General features: G+C 47.2%; 1 protein-coding gene across 11 annotated transcripts in view; it reads right to left on the reverse strand.

Annotated features, from left to right (window-relative positions):
* svild (supervillin d) overlaps positions 1–22,755 on the reverse strand; it is a 74,609-nt gene that overhangs the window by 7,964 nt on the left and 43,890 nt on the right. For 8 of the 11 annotated variants that reach the window (XM_088622839.1, XM_088622835.1, XM_088622838.1 and 5 more), the window contains 16 exons: positions 22,419–22,551; positions 14,829–14,876; positions 14,140–14,208; positions 10,631–10,702; positions 9,082–9,229; positions 8,612–8,689; positions 8,277–8,363; positions 7,502–7,685; positions 5,987–6,159; positions 5,005–5,160; positions 4,393–4,529; positions 3,708–3,855; positions 2,486–2,628; positions 1,872–2,047; positions 925–1,063; positions 35–323 (listed from right to left, as the gene is read on the reverse strand). In XM_088622839.1, coding sequence (XP_088478965.1) covers positions 35–323; positions 925–1,063; positions 1,872–2,047; positions 2,486–2,628; positions 3,708–3,855; positions 4,393–4,529; positions 5,005–5,160; positions 5,987–6,159; positions 7,502–7,685; positions 8,277–8,363; positions 8,612–8,689; positions 9,082–9,229; positions 10,631–10,702; positions 14,140–14,208; positions 14,829–14,876; positions 22,419–22,551 — 2,180 coding nt within the window. The remainder of the gene's footprint in view (positions 1–34; positions 324–924; positions 1,064–1,871; positions 2,048–2,485; positions 2,629–3,707; positions 3,856–4,392; positions 4,530–5,004; positions 5,161–5,986; positions 6,160–7,501; positions 7,686–8,276; positions 8,364–8,611; positions 8,690–9,081; positions 9,230–10,630; positions 10,703–14,139; positions 14,209–14,828; positions 14,877–22,418; positions 22,552–22,755) is intronic. The other 3 variants (XM_088622840.1, XM_088622841.1, XM_088622845.1) reach the window with 3 other exon arrangements.

Genomic DNA, 22,755 nt, shown 5'->3' on the forward strand with positions numbered 1-22,755 from the left:
ACTGCCCACAGCTCCCCCGGGAAGCCTCACTCACCCACGTTCGTGATGCAGTACGTCCACTTGATGACGTAAGTGTCCTCCTCGTGGAGCTGCCCCACGCTCTCCCGGGGCAGCTCGCACTCGCCGAACTCGCGGACGGACCAGGCCTCCACCGCCAGCGTGGCCAGCTGGGCCGGCCGCCGGTCCTCCACCTCGATCAGCCCGCGGCCCCGCTGCACGTCCACGCCCTCCAGGACGGTGCGGGCGGCCGGGCTGCTGCAGGCCAGCAGGGCCTTGGCGTCGCAGGGCTTCAGCTCCAGCTCCACCGGGGACTGCGTGGGGCTCTGCGGGACAAGCGTGGCACAGGGGGTCTAGAGCACAGCAGCAGCTCGGTCACATGGCTGGAACTGCTCTCTGCTCTGAGGCTGCAGAAGACCTTTTATTACTAAAAGGTTCACGAGTAGCTCACAGCTAGAGGTTCACAAGTCAGTCTCAGCTCACTCTTGACCAGGGGCCTTTTCTTAAAAAGTCCTAATTTGTTTATTATGTAGGAGTTCAACCAACTGTCCATCCATTTTTGCTTCCTCAAATTCAGGGTATGGGTGCACACATACACTCACTCCAGGCTCAACGTTCCAAGCAGCCAGTTTACCTACCAGTATGTCTCTGGGAGGAAACTGGTGTGCAGACACAGGGAGAACGTACAGACTCCACACCCACATTATTGCTTGGTGTTCCAGGTCCAGAATTGAACCCAGGGCCCAGGCACGGTGAGGCAGCAATGCTAAGCCCTGTGCCACTGTCCCACCCATGTAGGAGCCCAGTTCATTCATTTTGAGCTAAATAGGTGTTGAGGGCCAGGAGGAAGCAGCACTGCTTCCCAGTGAAAGTCATGTCCTCTCAGAGGCAGCTGTCTGGGGCCGGTGTCCATCCAGCAGCTCTCACCTTGAGCTCAGGCACTGTGGGCTCCTCCCTGGTGCTGCGAGACTCTCCCCAGTCCAGGAACTTCTCTTTGAACAGTGCTGTCTCATTGTGCTCTGACAGCCGGCCGAAAAGAGCCCAGTCTGGGCGCCCTTCGCCCTTCCTGAATGCACAGAAACAGAGTGATGCCAGCCTTCACCACCGCAACACAGCCTCACGGGTCATACACATCTCAGCACTCGCACCAGACAGGCGGCACGCTGACTCCCACACTGTCCAGCACAGCCCAGCTGCAATCCCCCACCACCAGCCACTAGATGGAGCTCTGACACAAAACATGCAATTCATTTCACCATGATAAAAAGAAACTAAAGAGAGCCGGGACGTAAACACACATTGGGAAATTCCAACCTGGGTGGGCAAATGATAAAAAAGAGAACGTCAGATGGTTACAGATGAGAGGACAAGGCCATCTGACTCACCTAGCCCATTTGATAGCTAGTCTGCTCCCACAGCCCTCTGGGTAAAGAAGTTCCCCCTGTTCTCGGTTTTAAATGCCCTTCTACTTGCTTCCCACTAATTGTCCTCCAGTTTGTGTTTCACTGTCTGTCCATGGCGTTGACTTTCCCAGTGATTTTGAGAATACTGAGTACTTACATAGGTATATATGTCCCCTGGTTATCTTCTATGCTCAAGACAATGTTCTAAAGGTCTAATGTCATATTGTCTCTACACCAGTCAGAGAGCACACCCCTACAATGTCCTTCATATAAAAGACTACTATACTGCAGGTTTCAGTACAGTTCTTAACACTGAGAAGCCAGGACAAGGGCAGAGTATAACACAGGGAAACAAAGAATAGGGAATCTACAGCATTCCCGTGGATTGATCTGCTCCTGTGTGAGGATGAGCAGCACAGAAGCGACGGGCAGGCGAGTGTGTGCTCCCCCCGCTGGGCCGCTGCCACTCACTGCGGTGTGCGCGCGCCGGCCCCCGTGGCGTCCAGCGGGTTCACCCTGCAGCTGCTGTAGTCGTAGGGGCCGCTCCACAGCTGCTTGCCCAGCTGCACAGCGACCTTCCGGTCTCCCAGCGGCACCTCCTTCCCGTGCCACACGTACAGCTCGCTGCCGAAGTCCAACACCAGCACCTGCAACACACAGCGCACTGGTCCTGCTGGGAACGCCGGCCAGCCTGCCCACTACAGCCCCCTCCTCCCTCCTCTCTCGACCCCCGCAGCGCCGTGCGCGGACTGTCCCGGTCAGGCACGCCGCCCTGCTGCAGCCTCAGTTTACAACGACACCGGGCCAAGAGACATCCCTTTCCTCACACCGAGACAGGCGAAAAGAGGCTTTTGCATGATGGGCCTCCATAAATGTTTATTTAGATTTCACATATCTGTATTCAAATAAATGTACTGAGTCCACAGTCCAGGATTGAACCAGCAACTTACTTAAAGCGGTTGAGGACCTGGGTTTTACCTGCCCCAATCTGTGGACACTGACTCACACGAGGTCCCTGGGACCAGAACCAGCCCCTCATGGGCGTCTGTGACCTCCTGCAGCGATTTTCCTATGTATTCTCTGACCTCTTTGGAGCCCAGCATGGACACGCTGGGGATGGCTGCCCAGCTGTCGTGGGGGACCAGCCGGTCCTCCACCAGCCGGTACGCGCAGTTGGACTCCACCACCGCGCTCTCGTACACCTCGTCCTCTTCCGGTTCGCCCGCCCCTGCGCAGGGACACACAGCAGTCACGCCGGCGCCGGGCCCAGGGAGCGGGTCCGCTTCCCCCCGGCACAGACACAGAGGAGACAGCCTCAACCCGATACGGCCTGGGAAACGGTACTGGCGACGCAATCATAACGGCTTCATGACCTTTTCATGTCTGCTACACAAAGAACTTGTGTTCGTTTAATTTCTAGCGCTCGGTACAATGCGATGCTCAGACATTGCCATGGCCTCTTATGCACAGGTTATTGGCACGTGTCCCTATAAAGCATTATTCATGTGATTATTCAGAGGTTATGAAGCCATTATAACTTTCAAATAAAGCATCACTGTGATATTGGATGGGAACTTTAATCAAGTCTTTCAAGATGTTAACAAAAAAGCTGACTGGATTATTTCAAATACCAACTGGAGTAACGTGAATCTGGGCATGTCACTGTCCGGCAGGGACAGCCAGTCACACTGTGGAGGGGGATACTCTCACACAGGTCTGGATGCTGTAACCCACAACCTTTCAGTGAGGAGCCCTTACAACCATGACAACTTTCCAACCCACTTCCTTCATGAATTAATGCACCACATTGTTAATCAATCTGTCTCTCTAGTTTAAAAAATTGCCAAGTGAATTTAATTTTTGAACAAGAATCTCTGAATGTCCTGTTAATCCTCTCTGGATTAGGAACAAGAGAGTGACTGATAATGATGCCTTAAATGCCACAAAAATGTCAGCTTTTAAGAATTTTCTTTTTGCTAAAAATCAACATTTTCGGACAAAATGTGTACTCACTATGACAGAGTCTCAGTTCTTTTTTCTCAGTTTTTTCCTATAAATGCTGGCTTCCCTTCTTAGGAAACACAGCCTATGCAGAATCAAAGAATCAAAGTATTTGCTAAGTATTTGCTTATCACATTAGAGAGGCTCTAACTACGTAAGGGACACAATTACATAAGAAACTTGTAAGAGTAATGAACTACCGGAGCTCATCCGGACACACGCTGGGCAGGTAAGTCGTGGAATCAGTCACAAACGCCACACAGGGGCCGGCGGGATGTGAACGAGCCCTCTCTCGCGGGCCCTTACCTCGGTACTCCGCCTTCCCGCCCAGAAGGCTCCAGAACTCCTTGGCCCGGCTGCTCTCCGTGCCGACGCCCTCCTCCAGCAGGGTGACCTGGGCCGCCTTGCAGCCAAGGTCCCGCTTGGTCTGGATGAACGCTGCCAGCTCCGAGGCCTGCGAGACACAGCCGAGGCTGTCAGCACCGTCTCCCCCCGCCTGCGTCTCCCCAGTGTGATCCGCACACTGTACGGCCACCGCCACCTCTGCGGCTACTACAAGTCACTCTAGCGTCAATGGCACAGAACAGGAGTCCACAGGGGGAACACTTACTTAAGGAGCTGCTAGTCTTGAACATAGGGATACAACATTGGTTTTTAACCAGCTTTCATAGCAGATGCTTAAATACACAGTGAATATACAGTAACAAATGTTGTTCGAGTAGGGAGCTGCAGCGGAACATGTAAAGGTTTATTCCTGCTGAGAACAGAAGAAAACACCCGAAGAAGGCTCCGCAGCCGAAACGATGTGTTTCCCTTTTTCTCTTTTCTGCGTGGAATAAACCTTTACTTGATCCTTTGCAGTAATGAATGTCTGTTTTGTATGTTACATGAACCTGTGTAAATGGGAGAATAATCAGAAATGAATGAGCGTGCTCTCAGCACCCCACGAGCGGATTTCTGACTGCCTGTGTTCGGGCGCGGCGCTGGGTACCTTGGCTTTCTCGATGACGTTGGCGAACTCGCCGACCCACAGGAAGCAGCGGCTGGGCGTGATCAGGAGGAAGCAGTCCCCGCTGTTCAGAGAGCTCGTCACCGGCTCCACCAGCCTGACCTGCACGTGCCGACGACCTGGAGAGTTCAGAGCGTCAGTGGACAGCGTCTGTACCCCCCAGTCAGGACAGTGTCTGTACCCCCCAGTCAGGACAGCGTCTGTACCCCCCCAGTCAGGACAGCGTCTGTACCCCCCCAGTCAGGACAGCGTCTGTACCCCCCCAGTCAGGACAGCGTCTGTACCCCCCCAGTCAGGACAGCATCTGTACCCCCCAGTCAGGACAGCGCCTGTACCCCCCCAGTCAGGACAGCGCCTGTACCCCCCCAGTCAGGACAGCGCCTGTACCCCCCTGCCAGAATAGCTAGGAAGCTACTTGCTCATATTGAGCCCAAAAGTCCCAGAACAGGATCAAGAATGCAGTGTTTCTCCTGCAGCAAAAAAGTGGGAGCTCAGACGGTGGATGGATTTATAAAGCCAGTCTGCAGCATGCAAGAGCAGAGAGCAAGGTAGAAGACCTGTATCCCTGTAGTGTCCAAAGCACAAGTGCCTGACCTTTAACCTGGATCAGCATCAGCTTCTTGAATGGCTGGGCACTGTTGTTGGTCACTTGCTCGGTGGACTTGGCATCGCGCAGCTGCACCCTCCTGAAGTTCTCCTTGCTGGCCAGCCCCGCCAGCGCCACATCGGCGTAGTTGGAATGCTTTGCCACTAGAGGAGGCAACAGCAGGGCAGAGAAAAAATTAAGATCAGGCACCTTCCTTTGAAGCCTGCAGTAATGTCTGACATGATACTAGAAAGGCAGTTTTTGTGCTATATGTCTTAGGGAAAAAGTTAGAAGGATTTTCCTGCTACACTACATTTACTGTGGTTTTATTATAAGGGAAAATTAAACTGCTTAAACCAAAAATAAGTGCTTACAATGCTTGTACAACCTTAGAATATCGTCATCCACAAAGGGACTCCTGTTGTACAGCTGATCACAGCAGCAGCATCAAGTGCACAAAAGACACTAATACTTAGATATTATGGAGTGTTTTGTGTTCATCAATGGCAAAAAATATCAACTCAATACAATACGATTCCACACTGCAACACAATAAAATAAGAAAAAGTCCAAGGGGTTGAGTGACTTTTAATAGCCTCTGTAACAATAAAAATAAAAATAATTCACCGAGCACATGTGCACCCAAAATGACCTTCAGAGACCTACAGGGGAAAAACCAGGCCTCAAGAACAAAACCTCCTTTCCCTCAATCCCTGCACTGCCAATCTCCCCTTAATTTAAACCCAGCAGTAAAGATCTTCTGTTTACATTCGAGATTTCTACATGAACTGCGCCTGACTAGCAGAAATCCCAGGAGCACTCCACTGCCACGGTATGGCTCAGTCGATTTATGTGACTTCACGCTGGATGTATTTTGAATTCTATTGAAGAAGGTAATTACTGTGGCCAGCTGGCTGTGGGGCTTAAAATTCCCACCACAATCTGTTCCGCAATTCCTGACGCCAGAGGTCTCCCATCAGCCTTACTCACTCTTCTCCACCTGTATCCTCTTGGACTCCAGCGCCGCCACGTTCAGGCGCTGCTCCGTGTACTCCTGCCTGATGTCGTCCCGGTCGGCCAGGGCCCGCAGCGGATTCCGGGAGCCCTGGGTTTTCCTCGCGGGCCTGACCGCGCGCTTGTGCTCGGCTACAGCGGACGTCAGCCTGCGGAGACACGGGCCTTGAGCGGACAGCCTGTCGGCCGCGGCGCCTTCCTGACACGAGCCCAGGCCTGGCGAGCGATGAGGGGCGAGCGAGGGGACCTAGAGCTTCCTGACCAGAACTCCAGTCTTCACCAGCCACAGCACAAGTCTCCCCAGGGTGGCATGAAAACAAAACTTCTACATCTACTGTAAATGTCTTACCCTTCCGCAAGGACCTAAACATCACTAGTCACATTTATGTCCTGCTTTTGGACCCTGCGATACTTCTGCAAAACGCTGGCTCACGGTGTGCAATTCTGATGGACAGTGTGTAAACCAGCACCTTCCGATATCTCTCAGCAGTAAACTGGGGGACATGGGGGCACATGGGCGCTGTGGTTAGCGCTGCTGCCTCGCACTGCTGGGTGGGTTCAGTTCTGAGCTTGGACAGTTTTCTGTGTGGAGTTCGCAGGTTCTGCCTGTGTTCACATGGGTTTCCTCCAGGTGTTCTGGTCTGCTATCGGGTTAATGTGATGATAGTGTCATATGGGCAGAGCAAGATGTACTGTATGTACTTATATACTGTGTGTGTGTACTGCATAAATACTATTGTTTGTTTTTAACGTGTACTTATTTTATGTTGAGTGTAATTTGTATTTTTTTTGCATTTTTTATGGCGATGCCAATCCCACATTTCCACTGTTTAAGATGGACCAAAATAATATGTAAAGTACACAGCAAAGTAAAATCCGTTCTGCATCCTTCTTGCCCTCAAGACCTCACTGACTCTGCATTATGGGATCAAACTCGTCATGTGCAGCAGGGTGGTGCAGTGGGCAGCACTGCTGCCTTGTGGTGCTGGGACCTGGGTTCAAGTCCTGGGGTGCTGTCGGTGTGGAGTTCGTAAGGTTTCCCTGTGAAACTGGTGGAACATTGGCCCTGCTGTGAGTGTGTGTCTGTGTGTCCTGCAATGGACTAGCGTCCCATCCAGGGCGTATCCTGCCTCGCACCCATGGATTACCGACCGGCTCCAGCTCCCCCTTCACAACTTGGACTTGGATGAAGTACTTTGAAAACAGATGGATGCAACTTTAAAACAGAAGGGAACTTTGTGCACTTTTATCACACTCAGGAGGGAGGTTTATATCAGCATTGTTGGAACCGGAAGTCATTCTTATTAAGGATAAAGTGTCATAGTTCGGGCACACAAACATCATGTCAGCAAAACACCCAAAACTGACCTTAAGAATATAAAATAGAGAGAAAACTACATTACCAGAACAAACAGATACATTAGCATTGAGCTCTGAGGTTTCCATAAGGTACAGTTTGTTTGCTACACTGATTTTTCAGCCCTTGCTTACTTGGGAGTATAAGCCTCAAAGATGGCGCTGAAGTCCTCCTCTATCTCCACAGAGCTGCTGGGGCTCAGGGCCAAGGGAGACACAGTGCGGTAGAACTTGGAGAAGGTCTCCTCGTCATCTGGCCTCACCACCTCCTTCACCGTCTCCTGGGTTACTGTGATGGAGGTCTCCTGCTGCCTCATGCCTGGAAGAAGGAGAGTGTGACGGGTGAGGGGAGTGTGACAGGTGAGGGGAGGCAGCACGCTGCTCACTGCTCGTCTGCCATCGTTCCCAGAAAACCACTGCCGACAACAGACCGCAAAGGGAAGACTTAAAAAGAAGAGATCTGGATGTGATCATGGATGTGATAGCTATTGGGCTTTAACTGTTGAAACAAAGCACTCTGCTGCTCTCGCCTGAACGGATGTAGAAACTTCGGGGTGGACTGCTAGGCTGTGTTGTCTTAAGGTTGATCAGCAGAGGAAACGGAGACTTGTTTTAGAATGCTGGGGTGTCAGGTCCAGGGTGGGCAACACACTCCCATCATTCTCTAAGTCTGGGCAGGGGGCAGCTCTTGAGCCTGTCCGCAGGCCACCACAGATGCCCACAGTCCTTTATGAACACTGCTCTGAGACTCCCTGAGGCCTGCAGGACTCTCTGGTCTGCACTGCACCTCTCAATCTACGCATTTAACTCTCACTACACCTGGGTTCTGGTTTTTAGGCTTTAGTGGGTTTTCTGTAAACTCCCGCAGGTGAGTAACCCCTCCCTGTGAAGCAGCCCTGAGAACAGTCACCTTTACTGTGCAGTTTGCCCAGGAACGACTCCAGCTTGTCCAGCCTCTTGTCCCCCTCGACCTCCACATCAGAGCGACTGGCGATCTCTGCAAAACAGACAGCAACAGCCCTGTCACTCAGATGCACGTGGAAAAAAAACAACAAAAAACTGCGCATAAAGGAGCAAAGACCAAAATCCATAGCATTAAATTCCCCACCTTTGTATAAACCGCTTGGTGCCACAGCTCAGCGGAAGTGTCAGAAAAGGTCTCAGGGCAAATTTGGTGTAAATGTCTATTGCCTCTGTGTAAATGTACAACGATCAAGAAAAGGCAACATGCAAAAAAATTCCTACCTTCCAGAGGCTTTACTGGAGTTCCCCCTGCAGATCTCTTCTGTATGATGGGAGAGTCCTCTTTTCCAGTCACCACGCCTGTCATACAATCAGGACAAGAGTCACCTTAGCCTAATTTTGACACTTGAAAAAGGTTATTGGTGGCTAGTTACTGGCTGGGTTAACTGGCGCCTTCGAATTGTCTCCTCGTGAAGGATAGTGTGGACTGTGATGGACTGGCGTCCCGACCTGGGCGGAATCCCACCTCACAACCTGTGCTTCCGGGATCGGCTCCGAATTGCCCCGACACTTATTGGGAAGAAGCAGGGATTATCAAGGTGAAGGTGTGCAGAACACTAGGCGCTCTTCTGAAGGTCTCTTTAATTCACTGCCTACTTTACAGCTGGAAACCAGCTTTTCGGTCGGGCCCAAGCTGAAGTAAATAAGTAGGTCGCAAGAGTCCAGCAGTTAATTTCTCAAGAAACACACACCCTTCCTGGCCATGCGGCCCGCCACCGTGAACTGCGTGGAGTCATTGGAGGCCCCCTTCCCCCTCGTCTTCCACTGCTGCTCCTTCTCCTGCAGGATCCGCATCCTCTCCGCCAGGCTCAGCTTGGTCTCCACCTCCGCGGAGGGTTTCTGTGGGAAAGCCGAGGGGAGCAGTCAGGGGTGGCGATCCTGAGTTTGCTGGATTGTTTTTAATCCAGCAAGTCAGTTTCATAACATCACATCACATCACTTTATTAGCCCTATACAATTTCTTGCATTAGGAACCCCACCATGCTCTCCATGAGACACAGACACACAGACAGGGAGAGAAGCTTGGGGTCAGAGCGCAGGGTCAGTTGTTAAGTAACAGTAACAGTTGGGGTTAAGGGCCTCGCTCGGGGGCCCAACGGAGTAGGATTCCTCTGCCGGCTGCAGGATTTGAACCGGCAACCTTACAGCCACAGGAGCAGATCCTTAGCCACAGAGCCACCACTCTGCCCCAAAAGCAGTATTCTGAAATCCCCCCAAAATATTAGAAGTTAAATTTAAGGTTCAACTGACTAGGGGCTCTCGACTGCTCCAACCCAGTTCTTAATCAGAGGCTAATTAATTTCACCTTTCTATTACAGGTGTGTATTAACCCTGCATCAATTAGTGAGCTTCAGGACTGCCCTCATTCAAGCGTGCAAGCTAAAACCTGACCAAGCAGAGAGAAAACTATCAGTTCATTATTAACTAAACACCCTTTCAGAACTTCTTCATCTGAAACTCAGAAATTCGAAAGCAGTTTCAGAATTAGCAAGCAGCAATGCTCTGTGTGCTCACGTTGTTGTAAACATGGACTGAGCTGGCTTCAGATTTTAGTATCCAGCATTGTAACGGCACTGGGCTGTTGGGGTTTCTAGAGATACTGTAGTAGAAAGGTGGTGTCACAACAGGGTGAGAGATTTCACGACAAGCTACAAAGATGAGACCCGGGAGTCTTTCAAAGAAACAACTGGATGAGATCAAATAAAAATGAAATACCAGAAAAAAAAACTTGCCAATAGAATTATGAGAAAGATCTGGTTTAACCTAGGAACACAAAATAGCACTAATGCAACACAAAATTACAAACAGCACAACATGGAGCGGGCCAGCAGATGCACGCAGAGACTTGAACAGTTTTCGGGATGGATTTTCACAAATTTAGACGCTCATTAGGGTGAACAGGTAAGCAGGGCGTTAACTATATACGAATTAAGTGGAAAATGACCTGTTGCCGAGGATCATGGAACTGCCAGCCTTGCTATTTGTGGATTGCACAGCGCAAACATCTGCTCCACAGGAAAACAAATTCTGTTCAAAATAAGCTCTTTTTGTATCAACAGTTTCTCTGAAAAGAGAGTGAAGTTTGATTTTTTTCCTATTACTCCCTCAAAAGGAAGAGCAATTTGCGTGCAAAATGTTTTTGGAAAACCCATCCTCTGTCCTGTCCTGCGTAGTCACAGAGGTCCGCTGAAGCCAGACTGCCCAGTGGCCAGAGCCCAGGCCTGAAGGCACAGTGGTCACCTTTTGTCTCCAGGGAGGCTGAGAGTAGCCCTGTGTCTGGGAGACCTCCTGGGCCTCATAGGAAAGAGTGGTCTTGCAGAACCCGGGCGAGACAGAGAAGAAGGAGAAGGAACATCACAGTCAGGATAGCCGCCACTCGTTACTCTCACCTGCAGGGCCAAAGGCCCTCCAGAACATTTTCAAAGCTTTATATAGAAAAGAACAAAATCCTTTTCATTTCTCATTTCCCTGCCTACTCAGGTCCCTAATGCAATGGAGACCTTTTAAAAAGGTTAAAAAAAATAACAGGGAATGCAAATTCGTGCCCTTGATTTACTGCATTGCAGTTACAACTTTGTCTCTTAATGCAACAACAGTTTTTGTTTGCAGGATCAATCCATCCAATAAAAAATAAAGGAATAATGATGGAGTCTGAACTCCTTCCCTCCAGTCTGTCACACAGATCACAGGCTTTTCCTGCTTCTCCCTGAACCAGAACAGGTGACCCTAAAGACTCAGGGGTTTTCAGGGCAGGATCACCCTGGCCAAGGTGACTGGGCTGGAGAAAAGGCCAGAACGAGGCCCTGCGCTGGGGTTGGACCTGCGGGTCTTCATGCTCCTTCAGTGTCTTGGGAATCAGCTGGACACTAAGAGCCAGTCTGCAGGAACACATCAGAGGCATCTATTTCTCCACCTGCAGTGCCAGAGTGTTCGTGGATTTTTCTTGCAACTCAGCTCTCGATGAGCAAACCCAGCTGGTTACGGTCGTAGCCGTACCAGTTTAACGACTTCTCCCAGCTCTTCGGGTCCCCCTGCCGACACGCTGGGGCCCCAGGACTGGGACTGGGAGCCCTGCTATTCGTGCAATGTGGCTGTTTCCACATGTGGAGCCCACTTGGGTCTGGTGCTTCTAGGTGTCGAAGAACCTCATAACTCAACAAGATGAAAGTGCCCACCGGGACCGGAGTCTAATTACTGTAACATTCCAAGCTTTTACTGAGCAGCGGGATGAGAAAAGACCTGGAGGCTCCGCAGGCAAAGCAACTGCTCACACTCAGAGGATCCAGCAATGTTCGGGCAGCGACGGGAGTCTTCCTGAAACTACTCCACACTATTCTGAAACTATGATGAAAATGTCAACACACCCAGTACACTTAGTTCTTAACACCCAGCAAGATCAGACTGTGAAGGGAATCCAGTATTTAAGGGATATCTGTTGCAAGGATAATCCATCAAACATGAAACAAGCTATGGGACTGACCGCTGCAGGTTAAACAAGGGAGAGGACAGACAGTTTCAGGATTTAGAAAGTCTTAACCTAGAAAGACTATATTGCCATTCTGGATCACTACAACTACTAATAATAAGAGTCCTTCTTAAGGGATGCTTTGTACCAGATGAATCTTAAATTTCTACTATACTGTACTGTTTTTGGTGTATTTCCAGGCTTTCTGACACGTTTTATTCCTTTTCCTGCTAATAATGATGCATTCCAATACCAACATTCTTATGTTGTTAAGCCTGTTTTTCCACAGTAAAAGTTTGCTTCACTTATTTCGGTATTTAGCGAGACACAATAAACATGCAAATTTTGGTAAGTGATTTCACAGTAGGCCACAGCACTGTGAAGAAATCACACAGGCCTTTTCACTGCCTCAGGTGATCTGCACAACCCTGTTCTTCACAGAGGGAGAAATAAAAACCCTTTCTTATCGCAAGCAAAATACTAAAATTTCTGGCCTCCTGCTGGACCTCAGACAGCAGTGACTTATCCTGCATGGTGCCAGTTGGCATCCTAAGGCTGCTCAAAATAAACGGATTAGAGTTTCAAGTACAGTTCTGGAACCGATTCCGCAGTTTTACCACACCAAAGGAATGACAGCAAGTGCTAACCGATTAAGAAATCAATGATGTATTGCGTCATGGTGGCGCAGTGGTTAGCACTGCTGCCTTGCAGTACTGGGGACCAGTCCTGGGGATGCTGTCTGTGTGGAGTTTGCATGTTCTCCTCCTGTTTGCATGGGTCCACAGTCCAAAGACACGCTGGTAGGTTAATTGGCTTCTGGGAAAACTGGCTCTGGTGTGAGTGTGTGTGTCTGTGTGTATGCTGTGATGGACTGGCGTACTGTCCAGGGTGTGTGTGTGTGTGTGTGTGTGTGTGTGTGTGTCTGCCCTGTGATGGATACCTGCAGGCCCTCTCTTGTCAGTGGACAAGTGGACACTGGTCTCGGTGAAAGGGGGGGTCTGGGGCTGGTGGGCACGTTGGGAGGCTCTGTCTCCGAGCTCTGAGCTCCGAGCTCCAGTTTCAGGCAGGCGCTGCTGCTCAGGGGCCTGAGAGCTGGGGGTGGAGGGCTAAGCGGCCTGTCCAGTGAACAGGCTGTAAACTCCACATACACACAAGTGTTCTCGAGCAGTCGCAGGCCGCAGGCTCTGAGATACGAGCACTCACTGGCCTGGGGAGAGTTGCCGATCGGCAGCGGCGCCCCTGTGGTTTCTCTGCGAGCACGTCGGCGCAGGAATAGCTCACAGCCCTCTCACCTCTCCTCACGCAGGAAACCGACTTCATGACTAAACAGCGTCAGAGGCACACGGCTCTCTCACATTACAATGAAAAAAATACTGCAGTTGGCCCCTGGTACAAACAGTGTAAATACCAGGCTGCCTGACCTTTTGTTTCAGGATGAGTGAGACTAATGAGGTCAAACTCTATCAGACATGGGTGGTTGTGTCTCCTCCTCTTAGTGAAGGAGTGGCATTATCTGAATCACTGAGTACTGTCACACATTCTTATTTTAAACATGGGATTTCTCTGTATTAACCCCAAAATGCCAACACTGCTAATGAAGGTACTTTGTAGCAGCTGGAATTAAAAAAAAAATAAGAGAACACAGGATTGGTCTTTCCATAAATATTTTTCAGAGCTTATAGGTCTAATTCTACTACACAGATTTAAAAAAACTGCACTGGAAACTCATGCTAAAATGAACACTTAAGCAATAACTGTGTAATGTGTTTTTCGTGGTTGCTGTTTTCTGCTAAGCTAGATCATGGCTATACTACCAGCCACTAAGAAGCATTTAAATGTTGAAATAATTAAATTATTATTTAATAATTAATATAATCATATTATAATTAGTCAATATTTTAGAAATTTGACACCATTGTGTTCTTTATTTGAGATGACTTTTCTTAAATATCCCGCACTAAAGGGGCTAAAAATCACAGAGTGTCTCAGATGTTTTTTGCCCAAACACCTGGTGCTTTTGATACTGTAAATGAAACCCATTTACAGAAACTTCAAAGTCCTGGGAACAGTTCCTAATCGGAGATGCGGATATTGGCCCCTCCGTAATTAAAACACAGCTATTTCCTTATTTACTCAATGGATCTTGTTCGAACCATAATCAGTCTTCTTGGCAGGGGCAGTGACAAGTGATCTGGGTTAGGAGTCTGTAGTCTAGGGCTGGAGTAGCTTGACAGCACAGCACACACAGAACTCCAGAGGAAATGCAGGCAGCATGCAGGCTCACCTGGTTGTAACAGACTACATACTGGGCTGGAGTGCTGACAGGGACAAAGATAGAGGAGTAGACAGGCTCCTGGGAACACACAGAACAGGTGAGCAGGAGAGACAGAGGAAGGTTCTGTCATTATTCCATTCACAACAGCTGCGTCAAGCTTTTATGATTCTAGGTTACTTCTTCTGCTACAACACAAGCAGTCAAGATCATGTTTCTTCAGTCAGACCTTGATGTACTTAGGCTGAGGCTGATTCTCTCAGCCTCTTCTGTGCTGTGCTGAGAGTGCCCCTGGACTGTACTTGTCAATATAACAGCACTGAGGCCACCTGCAGACCTACTGGACTGGTGCACTGCAAGGCCAATCCAGTTGCAGTGCAGCTGGAGATCTCCGGGCAGATAAAGAAAAATAATTTTTAGAAGGCCACAATGTTAACAAAGCTGCTTTTGTTAATGCCAGCCCTTCGGAAAAAGACTCCTTTACAGCCTGGCTATGGAGTGATAGAGTTGACAGAGAACAAGAGCTGTAAAGCAAATAAAGGTAATGATCCCCAAATGAATACAGCAGAATAATTACGGCCAATAAAATGACTACAAGCTGTATTTCTTTCGTAGGTAAAGACAGGAAGCAGGAAATGAAGCTGAGCGTCTGAAGACAACAGGCCTGACGTTCTGTGCGGGACCAGGCCCGGCTCGCTTACCCAGCAGTGGGTGCAGGCAGCACCACCAGCAGGACATTCAAGCTCTACCTACAGGGAGAGGCGAGGGGAGAGAAGGGAAGAAGAGGAGTGAGCAGAGAGAGAGAGCGGAAAACAGCAGGAGACAGAATGAGCAGCTGTACAGGGACTCGGAGGTCGTTGAAAACCAGAAACCTGGGTTTTCCCCCACTTTCTGGGTCTCGTGATGCCACGATCCCATAATCCAAAACAAACTGCTAATTAGGGAAAAACTCAAGACATCCTTAAGAATCTGGGAGAGTGTGATGTATGACCACCCTATTGTCATCACTCGTGTGTCACTTTATGGATACCTTTACATTTCTTCACACATTATTTGAGCACATGGACAAGCATATTTGATTGTAAGATTTAAATCATGCAGTGGGGTTCCTTTCGTCTATGAAATGATGACATTTATAACATTTGCCAAAAACTGGTTGACCTATTTAGTTCTGTAAAATAATATAACATTTGCATATTCTTATTATTTTCTTTTCTATCTTTTCTATGCTTCTAGTCTGTCTATGCAATATGCGCAAGAGCCTTTCACTTGCAAAACCTGAAACGCAACAGACAGCTATGCATGGGAGTGGGGGGTGTCCTGTGCCCAGACTATTTAGGTGATATTCCTCGTGACGTGTATAAATACACCATTTATCACAATCCTGGCAGGTCGCGATTAATAACTGTCCGATAGTGAGTTATATGTAAGTGCAGGGTTTCTCAGACTCAGCCAGCCAAAGATGAGGTCACTATTATTAAAACCCCTCTGATGTACTGTAAACGGTGCAATTACACCTGCAGGCTGGGCCAGAGGTAACGAATACAGACGCCAAAGCTCTAGCCAGCTCTCTCCCACCAATCTGCATTCGGGCAAGGGGTGAGCGTGGCTTAGGATTTGTTTGATTGTTTTGTGCTGTCCTCTTCTATGAAGGAGGAGTCTCCTCAGTGCCTGACCTCCCGTTCTCACTGGATCCCAGTGGCAGACCTCCCCACGCTGAGCTGAGCTGGATGGAATTCACCTGTATTGCCCCTAAGGGAATTTGTGTTGCACATCAACAGCTCATAACATATCATATATGACACAGGCAAATCTGTATACAAAGTGTTGCAGGAGAGTGGAAAAGGCTACACTGTCATGTTGTAGAAGCTGATACCCTGGTCCAGTTTCTCTCAAGCAAGTGCTGGATGAATTAACTAACGAAACCCATATTGCATTCTCTTGTGTGTAATCTTTGATATACATTAATTACTTTCTGCAATTTGGCAGTTGAATAGTGGTTTAACACCACTATTGCCCTGAAAAGGTCAGCATTCCTACCCGGCAAAGAGCTTTAACCCCAGACTGCTTTAACCAAACACGCTGGCAGTTATTCTCTTAAAGCAGGGATTCCCAGCAGACCCCCACACCTGCTGGTAGGTTTCATTGCAGTTGAGCTCTTGACATGAACGAATCCTTAGCAGAGGCCACAAGATGCTTGGTTAGAAGCTTTTCAGGTTTCCTTTCTCCTCAAAGAATCAAGATTTTAAGTCAACCTTAGAAACACAAAAGTTAAAACGCTGCTTCCTACAGTGCATGAAGGAGGTCAGATTTATTAATAGGTCTATTAAGAGGTCAATTATTTGTTTAATCATTTAGGTGATTCAACACCAGCAGGCGTGTGGGTCCCCTGGACCACCACTGTTAAAGCATCATCGTTCATAAAGCATAATGCAAGTGAAGGACTTGAGAAACCACTGCTACAAATCGCTCACTCGTGATTAATTCACATTCTCAACACTGAATATAACCTGTCTGTTGTTTCCTTACATTCTCATTTCTAGACAGCTGTGTCCGTCTGTGCAGTATGTCTTGATACAGTGAAACTAAAGAAACGCACACAAATGGACACTGACTTCCCATGAGCTAAATCATGAAGCAGTTAAGACGAAACAAAACAATATTAACTCAGCCAGAGTTACCATCTGGCTGAAGTCATATTTCCAGCTGATCCCGGCTGTGCTTTCTGTAGTCAGTCACAGTTTGGGATTTTTATGAATATGAAACTTAAATCATGCATTTAATGCTATGGGAATGCATGTTTTCCATTAATTATATAATAATATTTTGGGTGCGAGTGTCTATAAAATGGGTTTAAAAGCCTCTTGAACAGTTGGCACTATGCAGTGTTCTAGCTTATTCATGGTGTCTGGGCTAATAGCAGATAGTTTACTTGAGTCACAGTCTTTCAACACTGTGAAATGATACTGGGCAGAGCTGAACTGTGTGAAATTCGAGAGTTAATGTCTCTCCTTATCCCTGAACTGGTCAATGCATTCACAGCAGTGTTTATAATTATAAATTCAAATATTCATTGAAATTGTTTCCAGTTAAATAAAAGGCAGATAAAAGTCAGCTTTTATCAGAAGCATTAAAGTATAACCTTATAGTGTTCTTCTGGTCCTCAAGCAGAAGTAACTACTATGCTGAAAAATAAAAACTTGCCATTATCTGAAATAATATTATGAACATTATTGCCAAGGCCTGTGGCTAAGGTGATAAAAGACCTTGCTTTTACAGGTTGCACTTCTGATTCTGGCCTGAACCCGTGATGGCTAGATCATCATCTCCAGCAAACTGTGACCGAGATTTCTCGGGGGAGGATGTTTAAGACAGCTGGGAGAATTGATGGTTACTGGTACCCACAGACCGGAGAATTACAAACGTAACACAATTCATAAACAGGGGGACCAGACTGAACTAGGATATAACAGAGAAATATCAGTTATGTATCAGTTATAAAGCTAAAGATAGGGAAAACTTAACTGCCAAAGTATTTACAAAATAATATAAGCCAATATGGATTTAAAACAGGATCATCTTGTTTAACAGGAATTCTGTGAACAAGTAGCAAAGACAGTGGAGAAGCCTAAAGCAAATGACACGATACTGTATATTCAGATGTTCAGAAAGCTTTTCATTCAACCCCCCATTAAAGCTTAATCCTCAAACGGATGCTCAAAACAAAAATTGATATTTCCTGTTTTACACTTTCTCTTGGAATTTAGGGACAGATGGGCTCCTGCAGCAAATCAGGATATTTTGTCCCAGAATTATCCAAAAACAATGCCTCAACTGCTTGTGCTTCTTTGCCCTGGTTCCCTGCGGATTTCTGAATAAGATTCAAAATACTGTTGCTCACCATTAAAAAACTAGAACGGTTTGGCTCCTGACTTCATCAGTGAACTGTTAATCTCCTAAACACCTACAGATCGTTTTAAATCCTGAGCCTCAGGTCTGCTTTCAGTTCCTACTAAAAGGCTCCAACACTGAGAGGCACTGGGAGTCAGTGTTCCGCTGCTCCAAGACCAATCAATCTCCCAGCTCATATCAGATCCAGAAATTCGACTCATTTATATAAACAATACATCCTGAATTATACACTTGTTTTAACAAAGTTTATTTTATTGTTTTAATTTGTGCACGCCAGTCTCTTTTGTTTATTTTTAGTACACTGCTTTAAGATGATGCATCATTAAAGGTGCTACAGTATATACTGTAAAATAAAGGTTTTTATTATATGACACAAAAGTTATGACATTAAAGTTTTTGTGCCCACTATACTAGACATTTTTTTAAAATACTAATATACTAAAAGTATCGATTGCACCAACCCAGGGCACTTCAGAGGCAATGGTAAAGTAGAGTCATGGGGTCACAACTGGGAAATAAAAGGGAATTCATTTAGGATGAACAGCAGATCACACATCTTTACCAAAAGAGGTGCAAGTGTCTGTAATAGACATTCCTGCACATTGGGTGAAGCCCCTTTCGAGAAGCTGCTAAAACTTTAGAAATGAGTAAGATGAGGCAAACAGCCTCATCTCATGTGCAGCCTTCCTCGAGGCCCTCGCTGCCAGCCTAGGTTGGCAGTCCTGAGACGGGTGGGTAGGTGCCAAGAGCAAAGCTCATCACTGCCAATAATTTGAAATGCATAATAGTCATCGTCTTAAAAAAATAAAAACAGACATAAAATCAACAACCACTTTCTTTGCAAACCCTGGAAGAAAAATGACTTTGGCGAGTTTAAAAGGAATAGAGAAAACATCTCAATTTTCCTCTCTAGCGACTTAAGATCGCATCTGCGTTAACACACATCATCGTTTATGTTCACCCGTCTTCAGGGGGAAAGCAGGGCAGGAAACCATCTGCTGGGGCTCAGTTACAGCTGACTGAGAGAGTGTTTCTCTCCTCTCGCCCCAGGCTCTGAAACCGAAGCCGCAGCTCTCCGATGTCTCCTTGTTTTCCCAGAGCAGGGCGAGCGCCGAGGGGGAGTTCGCAGGCGGGGCCAAGTCGGACAGTTTCACAAAGCGGTAAAGGCTGACTAATAAATTACACCTATTAAAATAATGGCAATGAGGGAGTTTTTCCACAGGGGACACGTGAGGGTGGAAGGGCACTCTGCTTCTCTGCTGAATCTCCCGGAGCAAAATCCACCACCACCCCCGTGTCCTGTCTGAGGCCATGTGCTCTCGCTCTCCAGTCCCTTCGCCGCGCATTCGCTGTGCTTCGCCACACGGGACGATGATAATGAAACGAGGCCAAGGGCAGAGCAACTGTACCCTACCCAACACTTCCTGGATCAGGACTGTAAGGCGCAGTGAAAGTCTTGTAAAGGAGAGCCAAATGCAGAGACATTCTTCAGCTCAAAGTGCAAATACTAAACTATTTTATCATACACCATTACAGTCCCAGAGCAGTGGTTGTGCTGGGCTCCTGGGTTAAATTCTGGATTAGGGTGCTATCCGTGCGGAGTCTGTATGTTCTCCCAGGGTTTGTGTGGGTTTCCTCCAGGGCCTCTGGTTTCCACCCACAGTCCAAAAACATGCTGGTGTCTTAATTGGCTTCTGTGAAATTGGCCCTGGTGGGACTGTGACTGTGTGTAGGTTTGTGTCTGTGTGTGCCTGTGAGAATAATCTGTAATCTTTCTATAATCTTACTACTAAACTGTAAATTGGCAACTGTGATAGCAGCATAGTGAAAGGTAATTAAATCTCTGGAAACTGCAGATGATATGTACGGTAAGGGTAAGTTCGACCTATATAACCCTGTCTAGGGCAGCTCATAGCTGCTCACTACTCAGCTGCCTTCAAACTCCTCATCACTCCATCACTCCAAATCCAGGCCCCTTTGTTCCACACGCTGCCCCCTGACTGGCCCCAGCTTTTACACCCAGCAAGTAAATCATACAGAGATCCACACTGACAGCGCAAGGCCTGGAGGCTGCAGCTTGCTTGAGGGCACGTTGCCTTGCTCTACAAGAGTGCAAGGGGTCCTGCAAAAGGCGGAGCCTACAGTGAACTAGGTGTTAAAAACAACTGTTTTAATGTTAAGGCACAGCAGCTAATTAACGAATGAAAATGAACATATGTGCAGCTGACTCTAGTCCACGTGCAAAGGAACAGTACCGGTTTCTGTGATAAGAAACAGGCTGCTTTAAGACGCAGAGAGCTCAGAGCTTGGTGACAGCTGGAACGGCATTTCTCAATCTTGCTCCTGGTCCCCTGTGTCAGTAATTTCCCCTCCAGCTGGTCCCTTTTTCACTCTGGCTTGTTAATCCCTTAAGGAAACTATTAGCTTTATTAGAATGTCTGTGGAAAAAAGTCTACCTTCAGTCCCCAGTTTCAGAAAGCTCTTTAAGGACTGTCCTGCCTAGATAGTTTGCAAACTGTTCAGCTCTTGGCTGCATTTAATAAACTGCCGATTCCCTGCGGCTGTCTAGACGCCTCTGAGTCCAGTCGATGATGAGCAAGTGGAATCGCTGTGCAGTGTATAAGACACTCCCAGATCCCAGAATCTACACACTGCATGAACCTTTACTCCACTGAACCAACAGAGCACAAAAAGGGCTGTTCTGCAGGCCAGCACAAAATCACCATGAAAAACATCTAGGACATAGTGAAAATGACAAACGAGAAGCCATTGAGTTCTTCTTGCTCTTTTAGTAGCAGCATACTGATGCAACTGATCCAGTGGTCCAATGATTCAGGTGTTGCTGAGTGATGCCAGAGTGAGCAACATGACTGGGTAGCCTGTTTCAGACACCTGCCACCTTTAGTGTAAAGAACTGCCTGCTGTTTTTGGTCCTAAATGCTGTTTTCCCTTAGACTGTATAGTCCCAGTTTCAAGGTTCAGGGTTAGTGTTACTGGAACAGACATCAGGATTGGCTTTGTCAATACTATTCAGGATCCAAAATTCTTGTGTCAAGTTCTTACTAAGCTGCCTCTCTTGAACAGTGAAAATATTTAATTCCTTTAACCTGTTCACGTAGGTTTTGGAGTTTCTCTCCTGTAAGACTGCTAAAATCCCGTAAACCAGGATTAGAGGAAAAAGCGAAGAGCATGTGTGTGAGCACACAAAGAGTGGAATAAATGTTGAAGTAATCTGAATTTATATAGTTAAAAAAGCTCTCTGGCTACTGTCCATGCATGAACATTGCTGAGCTCTGGTGACAGAGAATCATAAATGCCCAGAAATGTGGAGCTGTGAGGTTCGAATCTCCCCTTTTGGCAGAGCAAATCTGTGAACGCTGAAGCAGCATTTGCTCAAAAATACTTTCCAATCTCACTGCAGAAAAAAAACTACCAAACAGCCTCTGAAAGCAGCAAGGTGGCTATTGGGCTCGAGTTCTGAGCTGTTTTCTTCCAGCCAGCAAAGTCAAATGCATGTTTCTAATCACAATAAAACTGTATATGCTTTGTTCAAATGGGACATAATCTGTTGTCCAATAGCTAATTATAATAATGGTTAGAGCTGTTATTACTTGTGCTAGCAATAATAATGATATATGCAGTTGGAATTGCATTTTTATGTTTTATTATTTAACAAAATAAGTATTTGGAAGCTGAATAAAATTTATTTTAAAAATAAACAATATTACATCTGGTTATGATTTAAGGCAAAAGTCTTTATCAGAACATCTGCAATCAGCAGCACAAAACTCTCTGCTAAAAATATTCATCAACATGAACAAGGTTAATGATGGAAATATGCATATGATGAATTTAAGAGCTTCAGAGTCTTCAGAAATCTTCAATCTTCTAGGATCTTTGAGTTTTAGCAACTCAAAAGCTTTAATAAAAAACAGTGAATGTTTTTAAACCAGTACAATATTCATACCTTATGTCACATGAAGGAAGAAACAGCAGGACAGGACTAACCTGATCTACATTCTAATAATGGAACTAAAGTAAAATGATCAGAGGAAATACAGCAGTTTTTCCAGAGGCAAAAATGAAAAAGATACACAAAAAAGGGCAGATTCCAGCACGATCTCTCTCTCTCTCGCACTCCAATCCTTCCTGTACAAATTCTCCCAATGAACAAAATTTGATGCATATAAATCCTGTTTTAGCCAGTGAGTTTAGACACCTCTGTGTAGACAAAACTAATCAGCGAATACAAACCACCACTGATCTGCTGAAAGTGACAAACAGCTCTGGACGCCCGTCCCTCGTGCCAGATCTCAGTTAATGCCACAGTGAGAATTGAGAGGTTTCAGTGCACCGAGGACAAGCTGAGTTCCTCCTACCTTCTTCCTCCAGGCGTTCTCTGCGTCCTGCAGCTGGCTGAAGCGGTCATTGAGGGACACGTGGACGACATCGCCGGGCTTCTTCCTGGTGTCCCTCTTGTGCTCCTGCTCCCCGCTCGTGAGCTGCGCCAGTCTGCGGAGATGGGCCCGAGTCAGAGAGGCACCCTTTCCAGCACAGTACAGATGAACCCTCACGCCCTTCTCCAGTCACACACCTGACCTTCGCCTCAAGACACAGCGAACACCCACCCGCAGAAGTGGCCTTGGTATTACTGTAAACAGCACTGCCTCAGACAGGCTCACTCTGGAGGTTCCAATTCAAAGCAGAGGGAGGGAA

The sequence above is a fragment of the Lepisosteus platostomus genome, chromosome 28 (genome assembly GCF_059453375.1).
Source record: "Lepisosteus platostomus isolate fLepPlt1 chromosome 28, fLepPlt1.hap1, whole genome shotgun sequence".
In the NCBI taxonomy this organism is placed as follows: domain Eukaryota; kingdom Metazoa; phylum Chordata; class Actinopteri; order Semionotiformes; family Lepisosteidae; genus Lepisosteus; species Lepisosteus platostomus.